An 18,437-nucleotide genomic window follows, 5' to 3' on the forward strand; every position below is an offset into this window, starting at 1 on the left:
TTGTAATATTTCAAGCTACCAGCACTTGCGATTGTAATACATATCCCCATTAACACTTGGTCGACAAATTGGTATGTGAGATCCATCAATACAGCCTATAATCTGCGGAATACCGCATTGTTCTTCAAATCGGGATGCGCACGCCTCAAACGGAGGGAACGAGACCAGCGACTGCAGCTCACGACACACAACCTTGACAGCTTCTCTCATAATTCCGAACACTGTCGATGGCCCCACCCCGAAACCGGTCAGCGGTGCTTTGTAGAGTCACCCCTTGCGGACAGAGAAACAGAAAAATTGCCAAGCGCATATGCGGCAATACAGCGTCGGCGGTCTGTCGAACCGGAGCGAGTCTAGAACAGACAATTTGAGCGAGAGACTCAAAACTGATAGCATCCATACGAAACAGGTTACGCATACTACTGTTGAAAAATGCTCGGGAAGAAAACAACATTTTTGCCCAATGTAAGCTTCTCTCTTTAACAAGAATTTCCCGATCTTCAGGCTCAGCGTATGTGTCTATCACCTCCATTTCCACATTAAACGAATCTTGGAGAAGCATAATAGATTGCCCCCCTCCTACTACGACGGGTGCCATCGATTCCAGAAGCAGGAGTGTTACCAGAGCTTGCTCGTGCATGATAGCCTCGATTTGTATCCAGCGATTTTTAAAGAGTAGCACCGTTATTTATTTATACACGAGCCGTCACAACATATATTCGAGGTTCCAGATAATGATTGTGTGAAATCATCGCGAAAACGCGGTCCTTCGAACTTTTTTCAAGGTTCCAGATTCAAAGCTTAGGTGAAGAGGCCCAATAGGGATAAATTTGAGATTATGTGCCCACACCAATAGTAGGTATCGATTCGTTACAAATTTCAAATGAGAAGGTTTTATTTTTCTACCAATTTGTATGAAATTCACAGGTTTCACTCCAAGTAAAGGTTTGGCATGGGTACAAACTTATAGAACCTTGGGTGTACGAAAGAAAATAGTGCTTACAAATGCTTGGAGATGTTTTTTTTTTAGAAAATTTACTTTTTTCAGTTTTTCTTACACGGCTAGGTGTTGTGCTAGAATATCACTATTATCGTATTTGTAGATCTTAATAACTATAAAGAGGTCTGTAAACAAAGCTGTCGAGACTCGTTTTTTTTAAACAGTTCTGCACCCCCTTTTCGCGCCCTTGAACCTTTGATAAACTTTCGGATGTGATGATCCTGAATCCAAATTACCAAAAACTGTAAGCTAAAATCTGATTTATTCTCAAATCCTATATGGTCCACCACCGCGAAAACGGGGGTACTGTAGTACTGTACCAGTATCGTTAGTAAGAAAATTAAAGCTGAAATGGAAAATATATTTGAAAATACCAGAATTTGGTCCTCCCATTCTATTGGCTACAGCTCATTCATTACCCAACTCTACCATGGACTTCCAGAACCGCGTAGGCTCCAAGCCCGGCTCCGGTGGTGTAGCGTCGGACTCGCAAAGCAATGTAGACCGCCGCGAGCGCCTGCGCAAGCTGGCGCTGGAGACAGTAGATCTGGCCAAGGACCCGTACTTCATGAAGAACCACCTGGGCTCCTATGAATGCAAACTCTGTCTCACACTGCACAACAACGAGGGCAACTACCTAGCCCACACTCAGGGCAAGCGCCACCAGAGCAATCTAGCACGACGTGCTGCCAAGGAAGCGGCGGATGCGTCCCATTCGACAGCCGCTGCTAACCTCCAGGCTGCGCGGGCCGCGGCAGCGGCTGCTGCCTCCAAACCGAGAGCGTTAAAGATCGGCCTTCCCGGTTACAAGGTGACTAAACAGCGAGATCCCGACACGGGCGCCAGGATCCTTCTGTTCCAGATTGCATACCCGGAAATCGCGGATAAATTACAGCCGCGTCATAGATTCATGTCGGCTTTTGAGCAAAAAGTGGAGGCGCCGGATAAGCGCTGGCAGTATCTACTCTTTGCGTGCGAACCGTACGAGACGGTGGCGTTCAAGATCCCCAATGACGACGTTGACAAGAGCGAAGGCAAATTCTTCAGCAACTGGGACAAGGACGGCAAAACCTTCACGTTACAGCTGACGTTTGATGCTGGGGATGCCGTCAAGAAGAATCAACCAGCGCCACCCCCGCCACGCCCACAGCTGCGATATCTGTAGAATGAATGCTGTTATGCTGGTTTTACAGGATAATAAAGTTTGAAGACAGGATTGTTATTTTGCTGATTGCTACGCAGGAGGTTATCATGTTAATACAGTTTAAGCTTCATCTTAACTGACGGATAACATGTCGTATAAGAGAAAAACACTTCCTTCCTCACTCTGTGATCCACGTTACATGGCGGGAAACTCGAGCAGGAATTCCTTGCTGATGTCGGCCAGCTCGTCCACAACCTCAACGAGACCGCGGTAGAATCCCGTCTCGTGGAAACGCACGTCATACTGCTTGCACAGCGACTTGACCAGTGGGTTAACCTTTTGCAGGTTGTGACGCGGCATCATAGGGAACAGATGGTGCTCGATCTGATAGTTGAGACCGCCACAGAACCAGTCCATGAAGAAGCCCGGCGTAATGTTGCGCGTAGTGGTGACCTGCAACTGCCAGAAGTCGGGCTTGTCTTCACGCTCATACACCGACATACCGTTGTGGCCCACACTAAAGACAGCAGCCAGGAAGCCGCCACACGACATTTGCGCGAGCATAAAGAAGGCCAGACCCTGAGCCACCGACATGCCCGTGACAACGGGCAACATAACGTTCCAAATGTAGTGCAACATGAGGCCGACTTTCTCGCCATTCGGAAGATCCACGGGGTCGTATTTACCGAACGCGAAGCCTTTGAAGACGTAGTAGTAACTCTGCAACAGCCAGCTGAAGCGAGCGAAGAGTAGCAACGGAAAGTAGATGACAGCCTGGTGGCCCACAAAGAACGGACCCCAGCTCGACTCGTAGGCTTTCGACGCCATGTGCTTGCTCCAAGCCAACAATGGCATGGTATCGATGTCCGGGTCACCCAAATACTTTGTTTTTTCGTCCCCAATAATGTTGGGCACGGCGTGGTGGAAGTTGTGCTTGTTCTTCACACTGCACACTGAATCCCATCCAGACGTCACCGATAATGACGCCCCATGACGTTGCCAATCATGTGGTTGTCCCACACTTGATGGTGCAGCACGTCGTGTGCCAGCCAGCCGGATTGCTGCCAGAAGAGACCCATGACACACGCTGCGAGCATGTACATGGGCCAACTGTCAAAGTGCCAGCAGATAGCAGCAGAAGCCATCCAGAGACCGAACGTGCTGAGGATTTTCCACGCGTAGAAGACCATACTGGCGTCATAGAGGCCCATGCCCTTAATCTTGATACGTAGACGACGGTACGCGCTGATAAACTCGTCGGTCTTGGCTTTCTTAGCCTTCTCCTCCTCCGAGAGGTCCTCGTTGACCGTCGCCGTGCTCTCATCCACGTCGCCGATGTAGAACTGCTCTAGCTGCTTCCAGGAGCTCGTCGGGTGGCACACAGTGAAGATATCCGTGGCATCTTCACCCGCCTGGGAGAGCATGACCATGCCGCCCGGGTGGGCGTCCCATTTGCTGATGTCGTAGACCTTGTGGTGGATGACAATCCACGCATTGTCGTACGACGCGTGCTGCTTGACCTCCTGCCACGAGATCTTGCGCTTGGTCTTGGGGCCGTCCACCATTGGCAGTTATTGAATAAGACAGCTACTTGATGTGCGGCTGGAAAGTCGGAGACTGAAGACTGAAGCTGTGGCGAGCGTCGATCACCATACTGAGACCAAGTCACGCGCAACTGTTTCAGTGGTGGAGGCAGATCCGAACTGATTATTTTTCCATCGCGCATGGACGGGGTGCATGGATGAGATTTATGTGGCGTACATGAAAATGACAGCCAATCGGAGTCGCTCTCCGGTTTTTAGCCAATCGTAGTCATCCCGGCGTGACGTCATGATGTGCAAAGAGGTGATGCAGTCAGTTACTGACTCAGTACCTTGGCAATCATCGAAGCTAAAGGTCGCCAATAAACTGAATCGCCTTGTTGACGAGAAGCTGTCGAGCAGGGCAGGGACGCACACTCGGAAGTATGAAGCTCTACTGTAAGCTACTCGCTACATGCAGCTCAAACGCCATGCTGCATTTCTTCAACTAGCAACGTTAAGCTCTTGCCCGGCAGATTACGCGGGTCCGCAAAGATGGGAAGATCGGCCTGCTGCCACGTACTTCCTGTTGTGATGACCGACAGCCGTAGATTCGACGATACACCAAAGATACTGACATCATTTGGCACTGCCCAGAGCATCCTGCACCTACATGTAGCGCATCGCGTCGAGGTGTTTTCCGTGGGTCGACGTCTAACGAGGGTATTTAACATTCTTGGCGGTCTATATGTTTGTATTTTCTTTAGTTTGAGCTTGTGCATGCTGAAGTAGCATACATAGATACACTACGCAAACTACAGAACTACAGTACTTGGTTCACGGTTGCGACGTTGGCGGGGACTGGAATTGTCCTGACGAAGGAGTCACATTCGACGATGACGACGCATCCAGCGACGCCGGCATTGGAAGAGGCGAGTCCGTGTCAATCAACATGTCGGACGAGTTGAGCATGCCCGCGTCGGCAGTCAACGCCGACAAGACCGTGTTGCTGTTCGGAGTCGATGCAGGCGACGCCAACGCGTTCGTGTTGTTGATAGCGTTCGTGTTGCTCAATAACCGCGCGATCATCGCCACTTTCTGCGACTCGGAGCAGTCGGTGCGGTTCAATATCGATTGGATCTTGTTCTTGATCTCGGGCATACGGTCCAGTACATGCAGTAGCGTCGACGTAGTCACCGGCATAGGCGCTCGCGGTGCTTCTGTTCCTGGGAGTACAGAGGCAGCGTTCAACTCCATGGACGCACTGGCGTTCAATCCATTGGTCTGCACCATGTTTCCTCCCCAGGTTCCAGTGTTTGACGCTGTGGTAGCAGCTCCAGTCGCAGGAACAGTAGGCGCAATAGAAGACGTAGACAGGACGCCAACCGCTGTCATTTCACTCGTGAGACTCGCCGCATGAGAGCGTCGCGGCATCGAGCCACTCACGGCTGCACCAAAGTTCGAGCCAGCACCCAGCATGGCATCACCACTAGCTGAAAGTGGCGACCCGTCCCGTCCAACCGAAGCTACAGCAGCTGCCGCTTGTACAGCCACCACAGCAGCCTCTTTACTGCGTTTAATCACTTCGTCTGGACCCAACACAGTCGTCGGAAGAAGAGAAATCATATCCGTGTGCGACTTATGCGGCGGCGGCACCGCCACAGACATCGCCTTCGCTGTTACGGACGGGGAAACCGTAGCTTTCTTGGTAGTTGACTTCGTAGGGGTCGCAACAACTGGAGCTGACGTAGTAGGAGTCTCTGACGCTGCTGTAAGCGACGCCTTCGTCCCAAGATCCGAGCTCGATTCCGTCGCTCCGACGGGGATCGGGATCGGCGGGGGCGACGTCTTGTGCTTCATACACTGGATGATAGCGTCGAACGACGTCTTGATCGACTTAAGTTCGTCCATTCCGGTGGGTTTTTTATCGATAGCGAGCTTCTTTCTCTGCGCCAGTGTCATCTCCACTAAGCTGAGTTCACTCACGATGGAAGCAGGTGGTAATCCAGGAAACGAGTGACATTGCGGGAACGTGAGTAGCAGCTCACTGTGAGGCAAGCCGATCCGAGTATCCAGTACAACAGACGTGAGTTGCGCAGCCGCCACATTCGCAGCGGCAGCGGCACGTTGCGCTTTCAACGTGCTCAACTTATTGTCTTTCAGAACAGAAGCACCCGTGTTAGCAAGACTACCGGAGATAATCTTGCCATAGCGATCGTAACATTGTCGTGGTGACCGCTTCTTACACACGAAGCGAGAGACTGCAGTGGACGAGTTAAACACCTGAGCGATGAGCGTCCAGTTGGCGCCGTATAGCTCGAAGAGTTTCTTGAGAATGATGTCGTCATGCACACTCCAAGCGTCACGTCCAGAGTCCGACGACATGCTGCTCTTCCGAGCTCGTCCGGTGCTCGTCTTGGACTTCTTGGAGCTCTTCTGCGAGCCTGTCTTCGAGGCATCCGCTCCAGTAGCACTCGCAGCGGTCGTCGTGCCGCTGGACGCCGTACCTGACGAAGCAGTCGATGACGCTCCAGTGCCAGTACCTACACCAGCACCAAGAATGCCGCTTAGAAGCGCAGGATCGTCCCATTCGGCCGAATCGAGCGCATCCAAGTTCGTATCGCCCCAAAAATCGTCGTCAGCAAACTCCGATACATCTGGGACCGGTATGCCTTCTAAATCCACACGCATTTCTTTCTGAGACGCCGACTTGATCCCTCCCAACTGCGACTCCAGCTTGCGTTTAACACCTGAGGATACAGCAGCAGTACTTGAGCTTCCAGACGCCAATCCAAACATCCCAGCTCTCGCCACAGCAGCTCGTTGCTTCTTGTTGGACTTACTGGGCTTAGAAAAGTCTCCGTGTCCAACAGCTTGGTCCAGTTTAGATTTCCCCGGCAATGGCGCGGGGACAGGTGCTTGGGACACGATACGACACTCGGAACGTCATCTGGTTTGCTCGTATCCGAACCAACGTCCGGTCGACACACGCGCCACACTCGACATTGGAGGGTTCTGGGAGGTTTGTAGACGTCGAAATGAGTCTCCATCCCCTCCATACGCATCTGCATAAACACCTTTTCAAGCGCAATGTCCACAACGCCATTGTAGCGAGTATCCAGCGTGAAAAAGAGCTGCGAAGTGGCGTCTCCTTCTTGCCACTGACGATTGGCTTCCAACGTTGCCAGCTTCTCGAATGAACGCTCGTCTGACTGGAGGAAGACGTTGCTATCGTTCCAAAACGCTGCACTCTCCTCTTCATTACTCTCGGCGCTTTCAACAGTCTTGCCTTCTCCTTCCTGCTTCTTGTCAGTAACGTTGTGTACGTAGTTAACAGCATACCATTCCACAGGCGTCAGCTCGTCCGTATTAGCCAATAAGAGATGTTCTTCAGCATCCAGATCCACATTATGCACAATGAGCGGCGCTCCCAACTCGTTGGCATCTCCACAATACTTCTCATCACTCTCCACCTGCTGAGCTACCTGCGTAAGTCTCGCCATAGCTCCCGTATCCGTCAAACCGTTCCCACCGCTACTAGTGGCAGTTGAAGACCACCAGCTCGGCTTTTCGATCGTCAAGCTTGGCGTCATGTCCGATGGCACAGCCAGAAGTTCCTGGGGACTCATCTCGCCGAATACCTTCTCCGTGAGCGACGCTCCCACACGTAACAACGACGCTTCAATGGTATTCTCGCAGTGTAATCGGTAGACTGGCAGCGTATCAGCGCCACCCACAGCCATTTTGGCCCAACTTGCACGGAGTTTAGCGTCACAAGTAGCGTTCCAGTCTCCGTCCACGACGATAATGGCTTCACTTCCAAATACTGACACTGCTCGTCTCCCATTGGACATGGACAATCGAGTAGACGCTAGTGCTACACGCACCACTGCGCGATCAGCGAAGTGACACAGCGCACGACGCTGCATGGCAACAGATCCAGTCACACGTACGTAGTTGATATCTAGCAGAGACAGGAAAAACTCCAGTACAGGGAACATGGCGTTGAACTGGCAGTAAATCACCACCTTCTTGCCTTCCTGAAGCAACAGTCGACGTAGCAGTGGCTCCAGCACTTGCAGTTTCGCAGAACAACTCGTAAGCAAGCGCATATCCGCGTGTCCCAACTTGTCCATATCATTCACAAGATCGACACAATTGCAGATCTCTCGAAGACGAAGCAGAAGCTGCAGCCATACACTTAAACGCTCTTCACGGCCACTACAAGTATCCAGAGTAGCAGCGAACCCAGTCAACACGTTGCGGTACTGCGTCCTTTGTGACAGACTGGGTTGACAACTCAAGCTGATCTCGTCGATCTTGCCAAGTTCCGACTCGACTTCGCTCCGTACACGTCGCAAACTGAGACAAGATAACGCCACAAGCAAGGCATTCATGTACTGCGGAGTGTCCTCCTGCGATGCAGCCTTCCACAGCGACGCTCGGACACTGGATGACTTGCCATACAGCTGCATCACCTCCGCCACAGACGCTCTCTCCACGTTCAACTCCTGCACTGGCCACTTCTCCACTCGATGGCGTCGTTCAGTCACATGGTCATCCGACGCTTCTCGCACTAGAAACTCAGCGTACTGCAGTCGTAGTGCAGTGTTTTTCCAATTCTCAAGCGACTGTCCATTGCACAAGACTCGTCGCTGTCGTTGTCGCAGTTGCTGCAGCGCTGAGACACAGGCCGCATCTTCAAACTGCGCTCCATGCTCGTTTTCTACTACGACCATCTGCCAGTTCGTGAATGCCACAAACGCATCTCGGTCTTGAGCAAATGCACTCACGGGGCACAGCACACAGTAAATAGGGTCGTATAGTTCGTCCAAGTCCAGCTCGTCGTCGTCGTCGTACGTAAGAAACGCGTCCTCGGTCTTGTGTGCTTGAGCTCGAGACTTCCTCTTCCACTCCCGCTGCAGTTGTTCTCTACAAGACGAGGTACTACCAACACCATCATAAAGCTGAATACGCCGACCTGGGTGCCATATCCGAAGAAAATACCGCCATTTATGCAGCTCCTCCTCCGACACAATTATCAGATGCGGACCTGTCACCTGGTCTTCTGTAGTTACAGTCGTCTCGTCGCCGTGTTGCTTCTGAGAAGACACGATCTCGATGAGACTGAGGAAAGCGACGATAGTTGTTGCCTTGCCCATACCAAGTTGGTCATTCAGGAAAATGTTGAGACCGCTAGAATACAAATCCAGCATCCACCGCAACGCCAGTAGCTGGAAAGCAGCCAGAATAATGGTAGGACCTCCCGTAGTCTGTAGAGCAGTACACCGAGCTTGTAGATCCCGGAACGCTGCTTCACGTAGCGACCATGTCGACGACTTATCTGCATCTTCTGCAGTCGAAGAGGTCATCGCACTGCGAGCACGTTTGCCAGCACTCACGATGTACGTCATATGTGTCTTAGCTGACGCCAACACTGCGTCAGCCTTTGCTTCTCCCTTCTTAACATTAGCTCCATTGCTCCGAGCGACTTCGATAGTGTGGTATTTCAACGCCAAAACACCGTCGGATGTGCTAGCCACATCCAGATCCTCGCTCTTGCTTCGCTTGCCGTCATCCTCAGCATCTCCCGACATCGGGTCGTCAATCTCGCCTTGATCCGTACCTGCAGCTTCAAAGCGAACTCGTGATCTCGCAGCGATCCTCTCCATCGTCCGCCAAAAGGCCGAAATCTGCAACGCAATGCCACGCGCCATCTGACGATTCTCGTGCTCTTGACGCACACTTTCCGCCTTCTGCGCCACAATCACATCCGCCGCTAGACGGTGTTGAATCACACGCTTCCAATTGCGTTCCTGGGCAAAATCTGTCGCCATCCACTTCATTTCCTCCAGCAAAAAGTCCCAGTGCGACTTGCCACGCGCGGGAGTTGGCAGTCGTGGCAATTGCCTCTTCCGTGTCACACTCAACGTGCGCTTGTTCACCTCGCGATGGAGACGTACAGACTCGCGCAGATTCCCCTCAAACTCTGCATTTGTCGAATCCACCGAGGGCGACGAGCTTCGAGGCGTCGAAGTCGGTCGTTTAATACTCGCCAATCCGTTGCTAGAGCTGTGATCTGTAACTGCAGGTGTCGATGTAGCCATCAGCACTGGCTGTTGGTGAAGAGCCTTACGGTTCGAAGCTTCTTCATCTCGCCTTGTCTGCATTAAATACTTGGTAGGAGGCACTGACGTCCTCACAACGCGGTACGGAGGCCCCAATGGCAATGTTTCCTGCGGTTCCGAGCTCTCTATCTCCTCCGAGAATACATTGATGCTTTCTACAGTCTTCTGCGGTTGCTGCGGACTCTTAACTTTGCTTCTCTTCGCTTTCTTAGCGACCACAGCGTCCTTCTCAGCGTGAACAACACTCTCCGCCTCATCTAGCGGTCGCTTCTTCAAGATAATCTCATCGACAGACGACGCCTGCGCTACAGACTCTTTCACAACGCTAGAGCTCTCTGTCTCCGTCTCTGCGGCGGATTCTAGCGCTGTAACAGCGCTATCGTCATTGTCTGGCTTGCGCTCTTCAACTTCGGCTGCCTCAACGTGTCGATCTTGCTCTGGCGCCGTCTCCTTCTCTGCTAAACTATTACCGCCGTCCTCCTTCACATCCTCCCGCTCCTGCGCTTTACTGGCGGCTAGTGCGGCCTCCCGTTCGTCCACTAACTGGCTGCACATATTTTCTATCAGTTAGAATATCCATGTTACAAAACACAGCAGACACGGCGAGCTCATACCGCAAGAGAGATTCTTTATATTCTACAAGTTTGTCGCGGATGGACCTAAGGACGACAGCGCTGCTGGTGTTGCCGTCGCTGTCCGACGCCATCGCGTGTTCAACTGTTACGATTTCAACATTTAACCGATACAATAACAGTTTATCAGTGACCATCACTCTTACAATAACTCCACCATGCGGTGTGCCCTACGTGCTGCGTGGTTCACCCCGAGTAGCGCCGCTACTGCATCTAAGCGCAGCCACAGACACACACACGTCTCCACGTCAGCTCAGCTCACACCAGGTGTGCTCAGATAGACCCCGGCCACGTGTCGCGGAGTCGCGGTGGGAATCGGGTGCGGAATGGACAAAAATGCGCCGATTGGAGCGCAATTAAGGACTCAATCGATAGCAGAGACGTCGTTCTGTCCAATGCAGGGCTTCCCACCTCGATCCGAGCACGAGATCCCGTCCAAAATGCGCGCCAAAGTGCAGCGCAGCCCCCAGAGCGATTTGGAGGGCGGGCAACACGCGCCTCGAGGGAGCAGAGGCAGGCGAGAAAAATGGAGTGTGGAAGCGGGCGATAAAACTTACCGGTCGATGGCGTAGTGACCTCCCCAGGTGGCCTTTGTGCGATCACAAACGACTCACGCGGCACTTTCACGTTCTCTCAGAACCCCCCGCGCGACGGGACGGGGGGGGTCTTCCAGACTAAAGCAAAGTGATTGGTTAAAACCTTTCCTGCCGATCCAAAATATGATTGGCTAGAAGTTTCAATTGTCAATTTAAAAAATTGGAAAGGAATATCTGAGCAAAAATCTAAACATGTATTAGCCCATAATTGTTTTTCTTGTGAGCATTTTGAGATGCTCCAATATTTCTTAATACAGATCTGTAGTTTTGGGTTATGGAGTTAATCTAGGGTTACGAAACACTGCTCCAAAAATAGACCCCTTCCCCTGAGGACTCCACTGCAATTTAGTATTGGAGCATCTTAAAAATATCCTCACGGAAATCTATTAGGTTTTTTAATTAGATATCACTTTCTCCAACCCCACGACACTATAGTTTTTTAATTACTCCGTGTGGGTTTATGAGAGCTCCAAGGACTATTTTTTGGGGGCAACGCTCCGTAATAGCTCCGTAACCGTCGGATAGCTCCAAATCCTTTTTTTGTTGGGGTTAGCCCCAACAAGAAAAAATTAAGGACAAAAATGAGGACTAGAAGTTGATGGCCTTGCTTGGCCTCAGTATTGGTAGATGTTACTGTGAGCACATATAGAAATGTATCCCTGTATTAGCTCTCTACAACCGCGCTAGCAACTCTTCGCTAAACCTACGCGTTATTGCATGAGCTGTTGTGCCGTACGGTGTCTGGAATGATTTCCTGGATAGTGTTTTGTCCTTATGTTTAAGACAAAAATCGTCAAATGGAATAGTATAATCAAGTTAAATTTTAATTCCATACAAAGTGGCGTCGGGTGTCTCAACTGTCATATCAGACAGAGTTGGCGCGCTAGATGTTAAGGACAAAATCACTCGGAATTTCACGATCTTGCGTCTTATTTCGTCCTCATTTTAAGGACAAATTTTGTTGGGGCTAATTTTGGAATAACGCAAGGCTTGGAATAGGGATCAAATCTGAATAAATGACGGATAGATTACCGATCGATATTCCAATAATTTATTCCAGTGGAATATATTTCTGGACGAAGAAAATTCTTATTCCAAAGCCTGAGTTATTCCAGCAGCGGCTTTAGCTGGAATAGAACGTGGTCCAAAAATTTGATCATAATAGCGTTAGCCGTATTGCGGGCATGTTACCACATCGTTCACCCTAAAAGAGGTACAAGACACCGTCCATATTAATAGTTATGTAATTTTGGTAAAGTTCCTATTTTATTAAAAGTGACGTCTCAAATGTGCGACTTATTAAGTCACGACTAAACTCCCACAAATGATTGTGATACCGGTAGATGATCAAAAACCGCGATCTCTCTTTGACTGGCATCTGTCTTTGTTAATATTTGATACCCTCGACAATATTTCCAAACAGCGATGTATGGTTTCGTTCTTGCTGTAAGTCGAAGTATTATTAATATGTCCTATCTTTTAAAGCAATGCTTAGTGTCTCGAGCGATTTATTTTCAGAGATCAGCTTACGAAAAACTAGTATATCAATTAGTAGCGTCTAAATACCGTAAAAATCGGCCCAGTGCGACATCATTTTTTGGTCAAAGTCAAGACAAATTTAAAACTTCGTTAAGGTTTTTAGCTGACCCCTTTTAATGACATCCGTCCTACGTCCTCTTTTAGAGATCTGTCTCTGGAGGATGGAACGTCGCACTGGACCCGTTTGTCGCACTGGGGCCGACTTTTGGTACATCCAGAACATTCACAAACATTAATCACAGCTTCTCAGCACCTTCATCTTTGACCAATTATTACTTACTAAATCTCATATAACAGAGAACTTTGTCAAAATTCGTTAGGCAAAATGGTTTGCGTGGATATCAACCTGTTCTCGTCCGATACAGTCAAATTTGCTAGAATCAGTTTCCCAGACGTCATGCTTCAATTGATAATATGCAACAGCCAGACACGGAGACCAATGCTAGCCTGCTTATGATTGACCCAGCCATACAGTATGTGCCGGGTATGTGACTGAGCGTGCGGTGACATACTAGAGAACTTTAGTTTCTGGAAAAACCCCGGCTTTGGAGAAACATTTTTCTTCGTCCAAGATTTATATTCCAGGGGAAGAGCGAAGTGTCGCGTTGTTCCACTGGAATAAAGTATTGGCACATCGATCGGTAATATATCCGTCATTTATCTGGATAGGAGCTTTCGTTTCTGGAATACCTGGAATAGCGAGTGTCTGGATAAAATCCAAATAAATGACGGATGGATTACCGATCGATATGCCAATACTTTATTCCAGTGGAACAGCGCGACACTTCGCGGAATATATTTCTGGGCGAAGAAAATTCTAATTCCAAAGCCTCAGTTATTCCAGAAACTAAAGTTCTGTAGTGAAATATGTTTGGCATAGTGGCATATATGCACCACTTAAATACTTTGAGCCAACTCTTTTGTGCTTGATATTTAATGACATCCCATTTTTTACTCATGAAATTAAACACGCTAGCTTAACTTATGTGGACTGCGTATTTTCTATCAAATAATAAATTACATTAAGTCATAGGCAGCGCCCAACTGGGATTCGACGACCTTACCCAATCCAAGTTTATTGCTCATCACATTCCAAAGGAAAATGAGGACGGATGTCATTTCGATCTTTAGGATCTGCTCAATAAATGATTCTCACACCTAATAAATGCAATGTTTGGCTCGCAGGAATGCTCGGCGCTAGGCCCGCCTCCGCAAATACCGCGCGGGCTTGCTGCGGCTACGCGACCTCGCATCCGCTCGCCTCAGTAAGTCTTATCCATTTTAATTTACACTCTATTTGTCGCCTCGATTACGGCTAAGATCAAGCTTGAGCTGTGCAAACTGATGAGTCCGGGCCTGGCGGGTTCACGGCACGTGGTGATGCGCCTATCACGCTGGGGGAGCTTCTGCATAGCTGGTTAGTGGCCTCAAGGCACGCGGCGCTAGCCTCAGCTGGATGCTGGCACGCGTTCGCCGCTGCATGAATTTTAACTCGTCAGGAGGCACTGAGGCTGCAGAAGAAGTGTCAGCTTACGCTCAACTGCATTTTAATCTAGCTCATTAATAAACTTACCTGCTTGGTATCAAGTCCCGGGTTATCGCGACAAAGCTAGCTTTGCGCCTGTCGAGCGCTGAGTTTGCTGGTCCCGGAAGTCGCTGACTGTCCGGAAGCTGTCCACGCCAGCTAAGTGCGATTCAAGGAGAACACCTAAGTGCGGTTTGCATCAGGTTCGGGGTGTTTAGTGCGGTCAACTTCAGCTTCAACATGACGGGAACGAGGTTCACGTGGATTCCGATGGTGATGTGAACATGTCGATCCCTCAACTAATCTTTGAAGCCATCAAGCCTCCCGAGCTGCGGAGCTGGGAGCACTCTGCCTTGCTCGAATGGCTTCGTGAGTGGAAACGCTACGTAGAAAAGGCTCGTCACCGCTGTACGACGACGGGCGAAACACTTGAGAATGTTGTAGCTACTGTAAAGGGGTCTGTGAGCTGCGATGTTCTCAAGACAATTGCAACTTACATACTGAAGAAACTTGCGGAGGCAGTAACAGATGCGGACATCCTGGGGGTGATCGAGACCCGTTGCCGCACTCTCAAGAACAATTTTGTGCCAGACGTCACGGCTTTGTTCCGTGAGAAGCTAAAAATGGACCTGTCAATTGATGACTATGACGCCCGCGTCTTTCAATACTATCAGGACTGCTCTCGCATTGTGGAGAACAATGGCCCGCAAGGGCTAATCGCGAACGGTGATGTGGGTACTGAAGCGTACAAGAGTCGTATGAAGGCTCGCTGTCGTCTACTGGTGGAAAATCTGCAGCCTTCAGTGCTAAGAGCTCAGATTACCCGACTTATCGACTGAGAGAGGCAAAATGGATGACGTTGCCCTCTTTGATTTGATATCGGAACATGCGAAGGCCCAACAACGTTTCCATCGTCTGTCGAACAACTACGCGACTTAGAGTGATCGTCAGAAGGCCAGAGCGAGTGCTAAGACAGCCACGTCGGGATCGACTAAGTATGGGTCAACGCCTGCGTCGTTGGCAACGAAAAAGCAGGCAGCCCAAACCGCCAGACGAAACATCCGTGCTGCTCGCCCAACTAGATCTCCCCCGACAGAAGGGTGTTTGGTGTGTAAGGGCTCCCATTGGCTGAATGATTTCCCAACTGCGACAGATGAGCAGAAAGAGGGGGCACAGAAGCGGTATCGCACTGCCAAGGAACAGCGGAATGCGTCCATTCGCTTCAAGACTGTACAATCTGGTGCGGGCAGGAGTCTCGTGCGCATCAATGGATTACTTGAGGTGGCGTACATACCCGACTCAGGTGCGGACAAGAATATTTTTCCTCGAGGAATTGTGACTTCGCTGCTTGCTGTCCAGTCACGTGTAGAAGTGGTCAACCTTCCTTCGCCTGTTGATGCAGTTCCGGCAGACAGAAGTGTCCAGATATGTCTCCTGGAGCTGGTGCTGGACCTTGAATTGGTAATGATTGCTGGCCCAGTTCAGTACCATGTTTGGTTATGGAAGGTGATGGTGATGAATTATTGCTTGGCAAAGAGGCTTTAAAGCGATTGGGCATCGATGTGGAATATTCGCTAGCTCAACTTGCTGGGTCAACATTAATAGCGGATGAGGAGGACGAATTTCCGGTTGGAGCGGAGCTCCAGACCCTCAACAGTCACTGCTTGGCGCAGTGGCGACTGATCCGCTTCACAAGCGTGCTGTTGCTAATGACCTTCCGACTGACCAGGTCGACACCATTAGTAACTTGTTGAACACGCTCCCTGGAATTTGGCGTGGCTCGGCTGGTGCTGGACTGTGACGTGGTGGTCACTAGCCAATGGCATGGCAGTGACCAGCCACGTCAATTATTTGAGTTCAGCTGGTTAGATTATTATGATCAGCGTAAACTTAAGATTGCGTGTCTTTACATCATACTACAATCCTATTGGTCCAAAATCCCATGGATTTGCAACAATCAAGCTTCCAGCCGGAAATTGTGATTATGGGACGCTGTGCGAAATTTCCGACCAAGATAATAATTAGGATTCATAGGCTTTCATTGGTAGTTACAGAGAAAATCAGGATTTGAGAAAGATAGGTTTTAGGATGGACCTGGATACGTGCGTGAATATCCGGTTGTCAAGAACTACTGGTTGTGCGGCAGCTACTAGCTTGCAGCCGCCAACTCTAACTGATTAATCACTTCTCAATTTGCTTTCGAGCAGCAACTCCTCTCCTCCCCTTCAACTGTCTACGGCACCGTACTCGCCGTCTCCGCTCCTACACTTCCTCGCTACTTCGTGACATAGTAGCACTGGTCGTGTCAAGCTTCGGTTCAAGTCGGGCATTCGTGGTGGCATATCCAAAAACGAGCTGTCCTGAGATATTGGTGCCAGCCACATAGCTGCCTCACCACGAACGGTAACGTTCAGTGACTTGTTGGTGTGGTTGCGCACTAGTGTGGTACACACAATCGGAAACCCTTTCTGGTGGCCTGCGGCTTAACGCTTTCACGTTTTACGTGGATCCTAGTCCCGCATCAGATATTAACGGAGTGAACATCCGATTAGATGCTCACTGTTTGTTCTTGATCTATTTCCGTTGGTACTGCATCTGTTTCAGTGTGCTTATTTATGGGTCAGCGAAAGCCTCGCCAACCCTAATATCCGTGTGTAAACAGCACAAAGTCCTTGACTGATCGACACAAGCAGCTCGATCAGCTTCGTCTGGACTTGTGGCTAACAGCGGTAAAGCAACTTAAGCTCGTCCGCCTCATCCGAAACGAAATTCCGGATTCTAAGGACGCTGCCACCCGGAACGTCATTCACGACTTCAGTGAATTGCTCAAGAAACGTATTGAGCAAACCCAAGAAATTCTTGAAGGATCTTTTGATCACTCCATCCACGTAGACAAGAAACGTAGATTGTAGGGAGGAACTTTATATATCGGAACCTTTTTTCGCTTCGTTTAACTTCGGTATAGGGTTCTGGTATCTTAAAAGACTTGCGCTGAGAAGTCCAGCTTGTAATGGCTCAAAGAAGGAGTCGTGCAGCTGAGCGCCCGTCACCGAACCCTCGTCCTCGTCAACAGAGCCGTGTTAGTGCTCCGAGCGACGCTGAAGCTACCCAACCCACGATGCGAACAAATACAAGATCGCAAGCGTCAAGAGAAGGGGCCAGTGCCAACGCACAGGCTGAGTCAGCCTCCCCTGCTACTGATGCTGCTCAGGATGCGGCTGGACCTGAGACCATGTCCATGCAGCAGCTGCTCGTATACATTACGCAGCAGCAACAGCAGTATCAAGCTCAGATGCAAGCGCAAATGCAAGCCCAAATGCAACAATCTAATGCGAGATTCGAATATCTCGTTGCCGCTAGGGGTGAGCAGAAGAAGAAGGACCCTCCGATGTATGAAAGAAAGTATGGTGAAGACATTGAATTGTGGATCTTTGCCACCGAGCAGTACTACGCAAGCAGACGTGAGTTAATGGAGGCAGACTCGTCAGGTTTCGTGACGATAATCTCCACAACTTAGGCAAGTCAGTGTTGAACCGGTGTAGCGCTTTTATAGCCGAATGTGAGAGAGCGAGTGTGAACCCCACGTGGTCGTTGCTTAAGCAACAACTGCGCACACGCTTCCGACCAAAAGACTTCGAGTACGATCTTCGCAAGAGTATGTTTCGTCTCAAACAGACCGAGACTATTCACGAGTATGTCTCCAAGTTTCAAGACTTGCTGTCGCAGACAGAGTTGACGATCAGTGAGTTGGAGAAACGCTTCTTTTTTTCAAAACGGGTTACGTGAAGAAACAGCAAAGAAGATCAAAGAAGAGAGTCCATCAACGCTACAAGAAGCCATTGAAATTGCTTCGAACTTCGAGTTTGCGCACTACTCCGGGAAACCTCCTCGAACACCTTCGAAGCCTTCAAAAGGGTCGTCGGACTCGGGGCATCATCCGCCTAAATCGAAACAGCAGAACAACAAGCGTTACGAAACGAAAAAAGGCAAGAACGATGATTGCAAAAAGACAGCTACGTGCAGAAATTGTGACAAGGTTGGTCACATTTCTCCAGAATGTACTCAGCCAAAACGTACGGAAGCAAACCGGTACATGCAGGGCGCAGTGTATGCGATCCTAGAGGCTGAAGCTCGAGCATTCAAGACGGAAGACCAAGAGAGGCCCGTCACGATATTCATTGACAACGGCAGTAGCCTGAACGGCGTAACTGAGGAGTTAGTGATGAAGCTTGAGTTGGATGTCACTGAAGGTGACATGATGCAAGTTGATCTCGGTTATGATCAGATTGTGCATCGTCCACGTCGGACTGTAGAGATGTCTCTACAGTTACCAGGATTTCCCTTGACAACGGG

The 18,437-nt window shown here is 49.9% G+C and overlaps 4 protein-coding genes across 4 annotated transcripts; 2 read left to right on the forward strand and 2 right to left on the reverse strand.

The window, feature by feature from the left end:
• Positions 1 to 1,430: 1,430 nt before the first annotated feature.
• On the forward strand, positions 1,431 to 2,165 carry PITG_05126 (splicing factor 3A subunit, putative; the record flags this gene model as incomplete). The annotated part of the gene is made up of 1 exon (XM_002998780.1): positions 1,431 to 2,165. The coding sequence occupies one exon, from the start codon at positions 1,431 to 1,433 to the stop codon at positions 2,163 to 2,165; it is 735 nt and encodes a 244-aa protein (XP_002998826.1).
• A 166-nt stretch (positions 2,166 to 2,331) lies between these two features.
• Positions 2,332 to 3,752, reverse strand: PITG_05127 (fatty acid desaturase, putative; the record flags this gene model as incomplete). The annotated part of the gene is made up of 2 exons (XM_002998781.1): positions 2,332 to 3,090; positions 3,120 to 3,752. The coding sequence occupies 2 exons, from the start codon at positions 3,707 to 3,709 to the stop codon at positions 2,340 to 2,342; spliced, it is 1,341 nt and encodes a 446-aa protein (XP_002998827.1).
• A 749-nt stretch (positions 3,753 to 4,501) lies between these two features.
• PITG_05128 (uncharacterized protein) lies at positions 4,502 to 9,834 on the reverse strand (the record flags this gene model as incomplete). Its single annotated transcript, XM_002998782.1, has 3 exons — positions 4,502 to 6,414; positions 6,593 to 6,622; positions 6,669 to 9,834. 3 exons carry the CDS (start codon positions 9,832 to 9,834, stop codon positions 4,502 to 4,504), a joined length of 5,109 nt encoding a protein of 1,702 aa, XP_002998828.1.
• Positions 9,835 to 14,368: 4,534 nt separating this feature from the next.
• Positions 14,369 to 15,885, forward strand: PITG_05129 (uncharacterized protein; the record flags this gene model as incomplete). The annotated part of the gene is made up of 5 exons (XM_002998783.1): positions 14,369 to 14,453; positions 14,613 to 14,810; positions 15,238 to 15,387; positions 15,690 to 15,781; positions 15,814 to 15,885. 5 exons carry the CDS (start codon positions 14,369 to 14,371, stop codon positions 15,883 to 15,885), a joined length of 597 nt encoding a protein of 198 aa, XP_002998829.1.
• Positions 15,886 to 18,437: the final 2,552 nt, after the last annotated feature.

The sequence above is a fragment of the Phytophthora infestans genome, genomic scaffold, assembly GCF_000142945.1.
Source record: "Phytophthora infestans T30-4 supercont1.7 genomic scaffold, whole genome shotgun sequence".
Taxonomy (NCBI): Eukaryota; Oomycota; class Peronosporomycetes; order Peronosporales; family Peronosporaceae; genus Phytophthora; species Phytophthora infestans.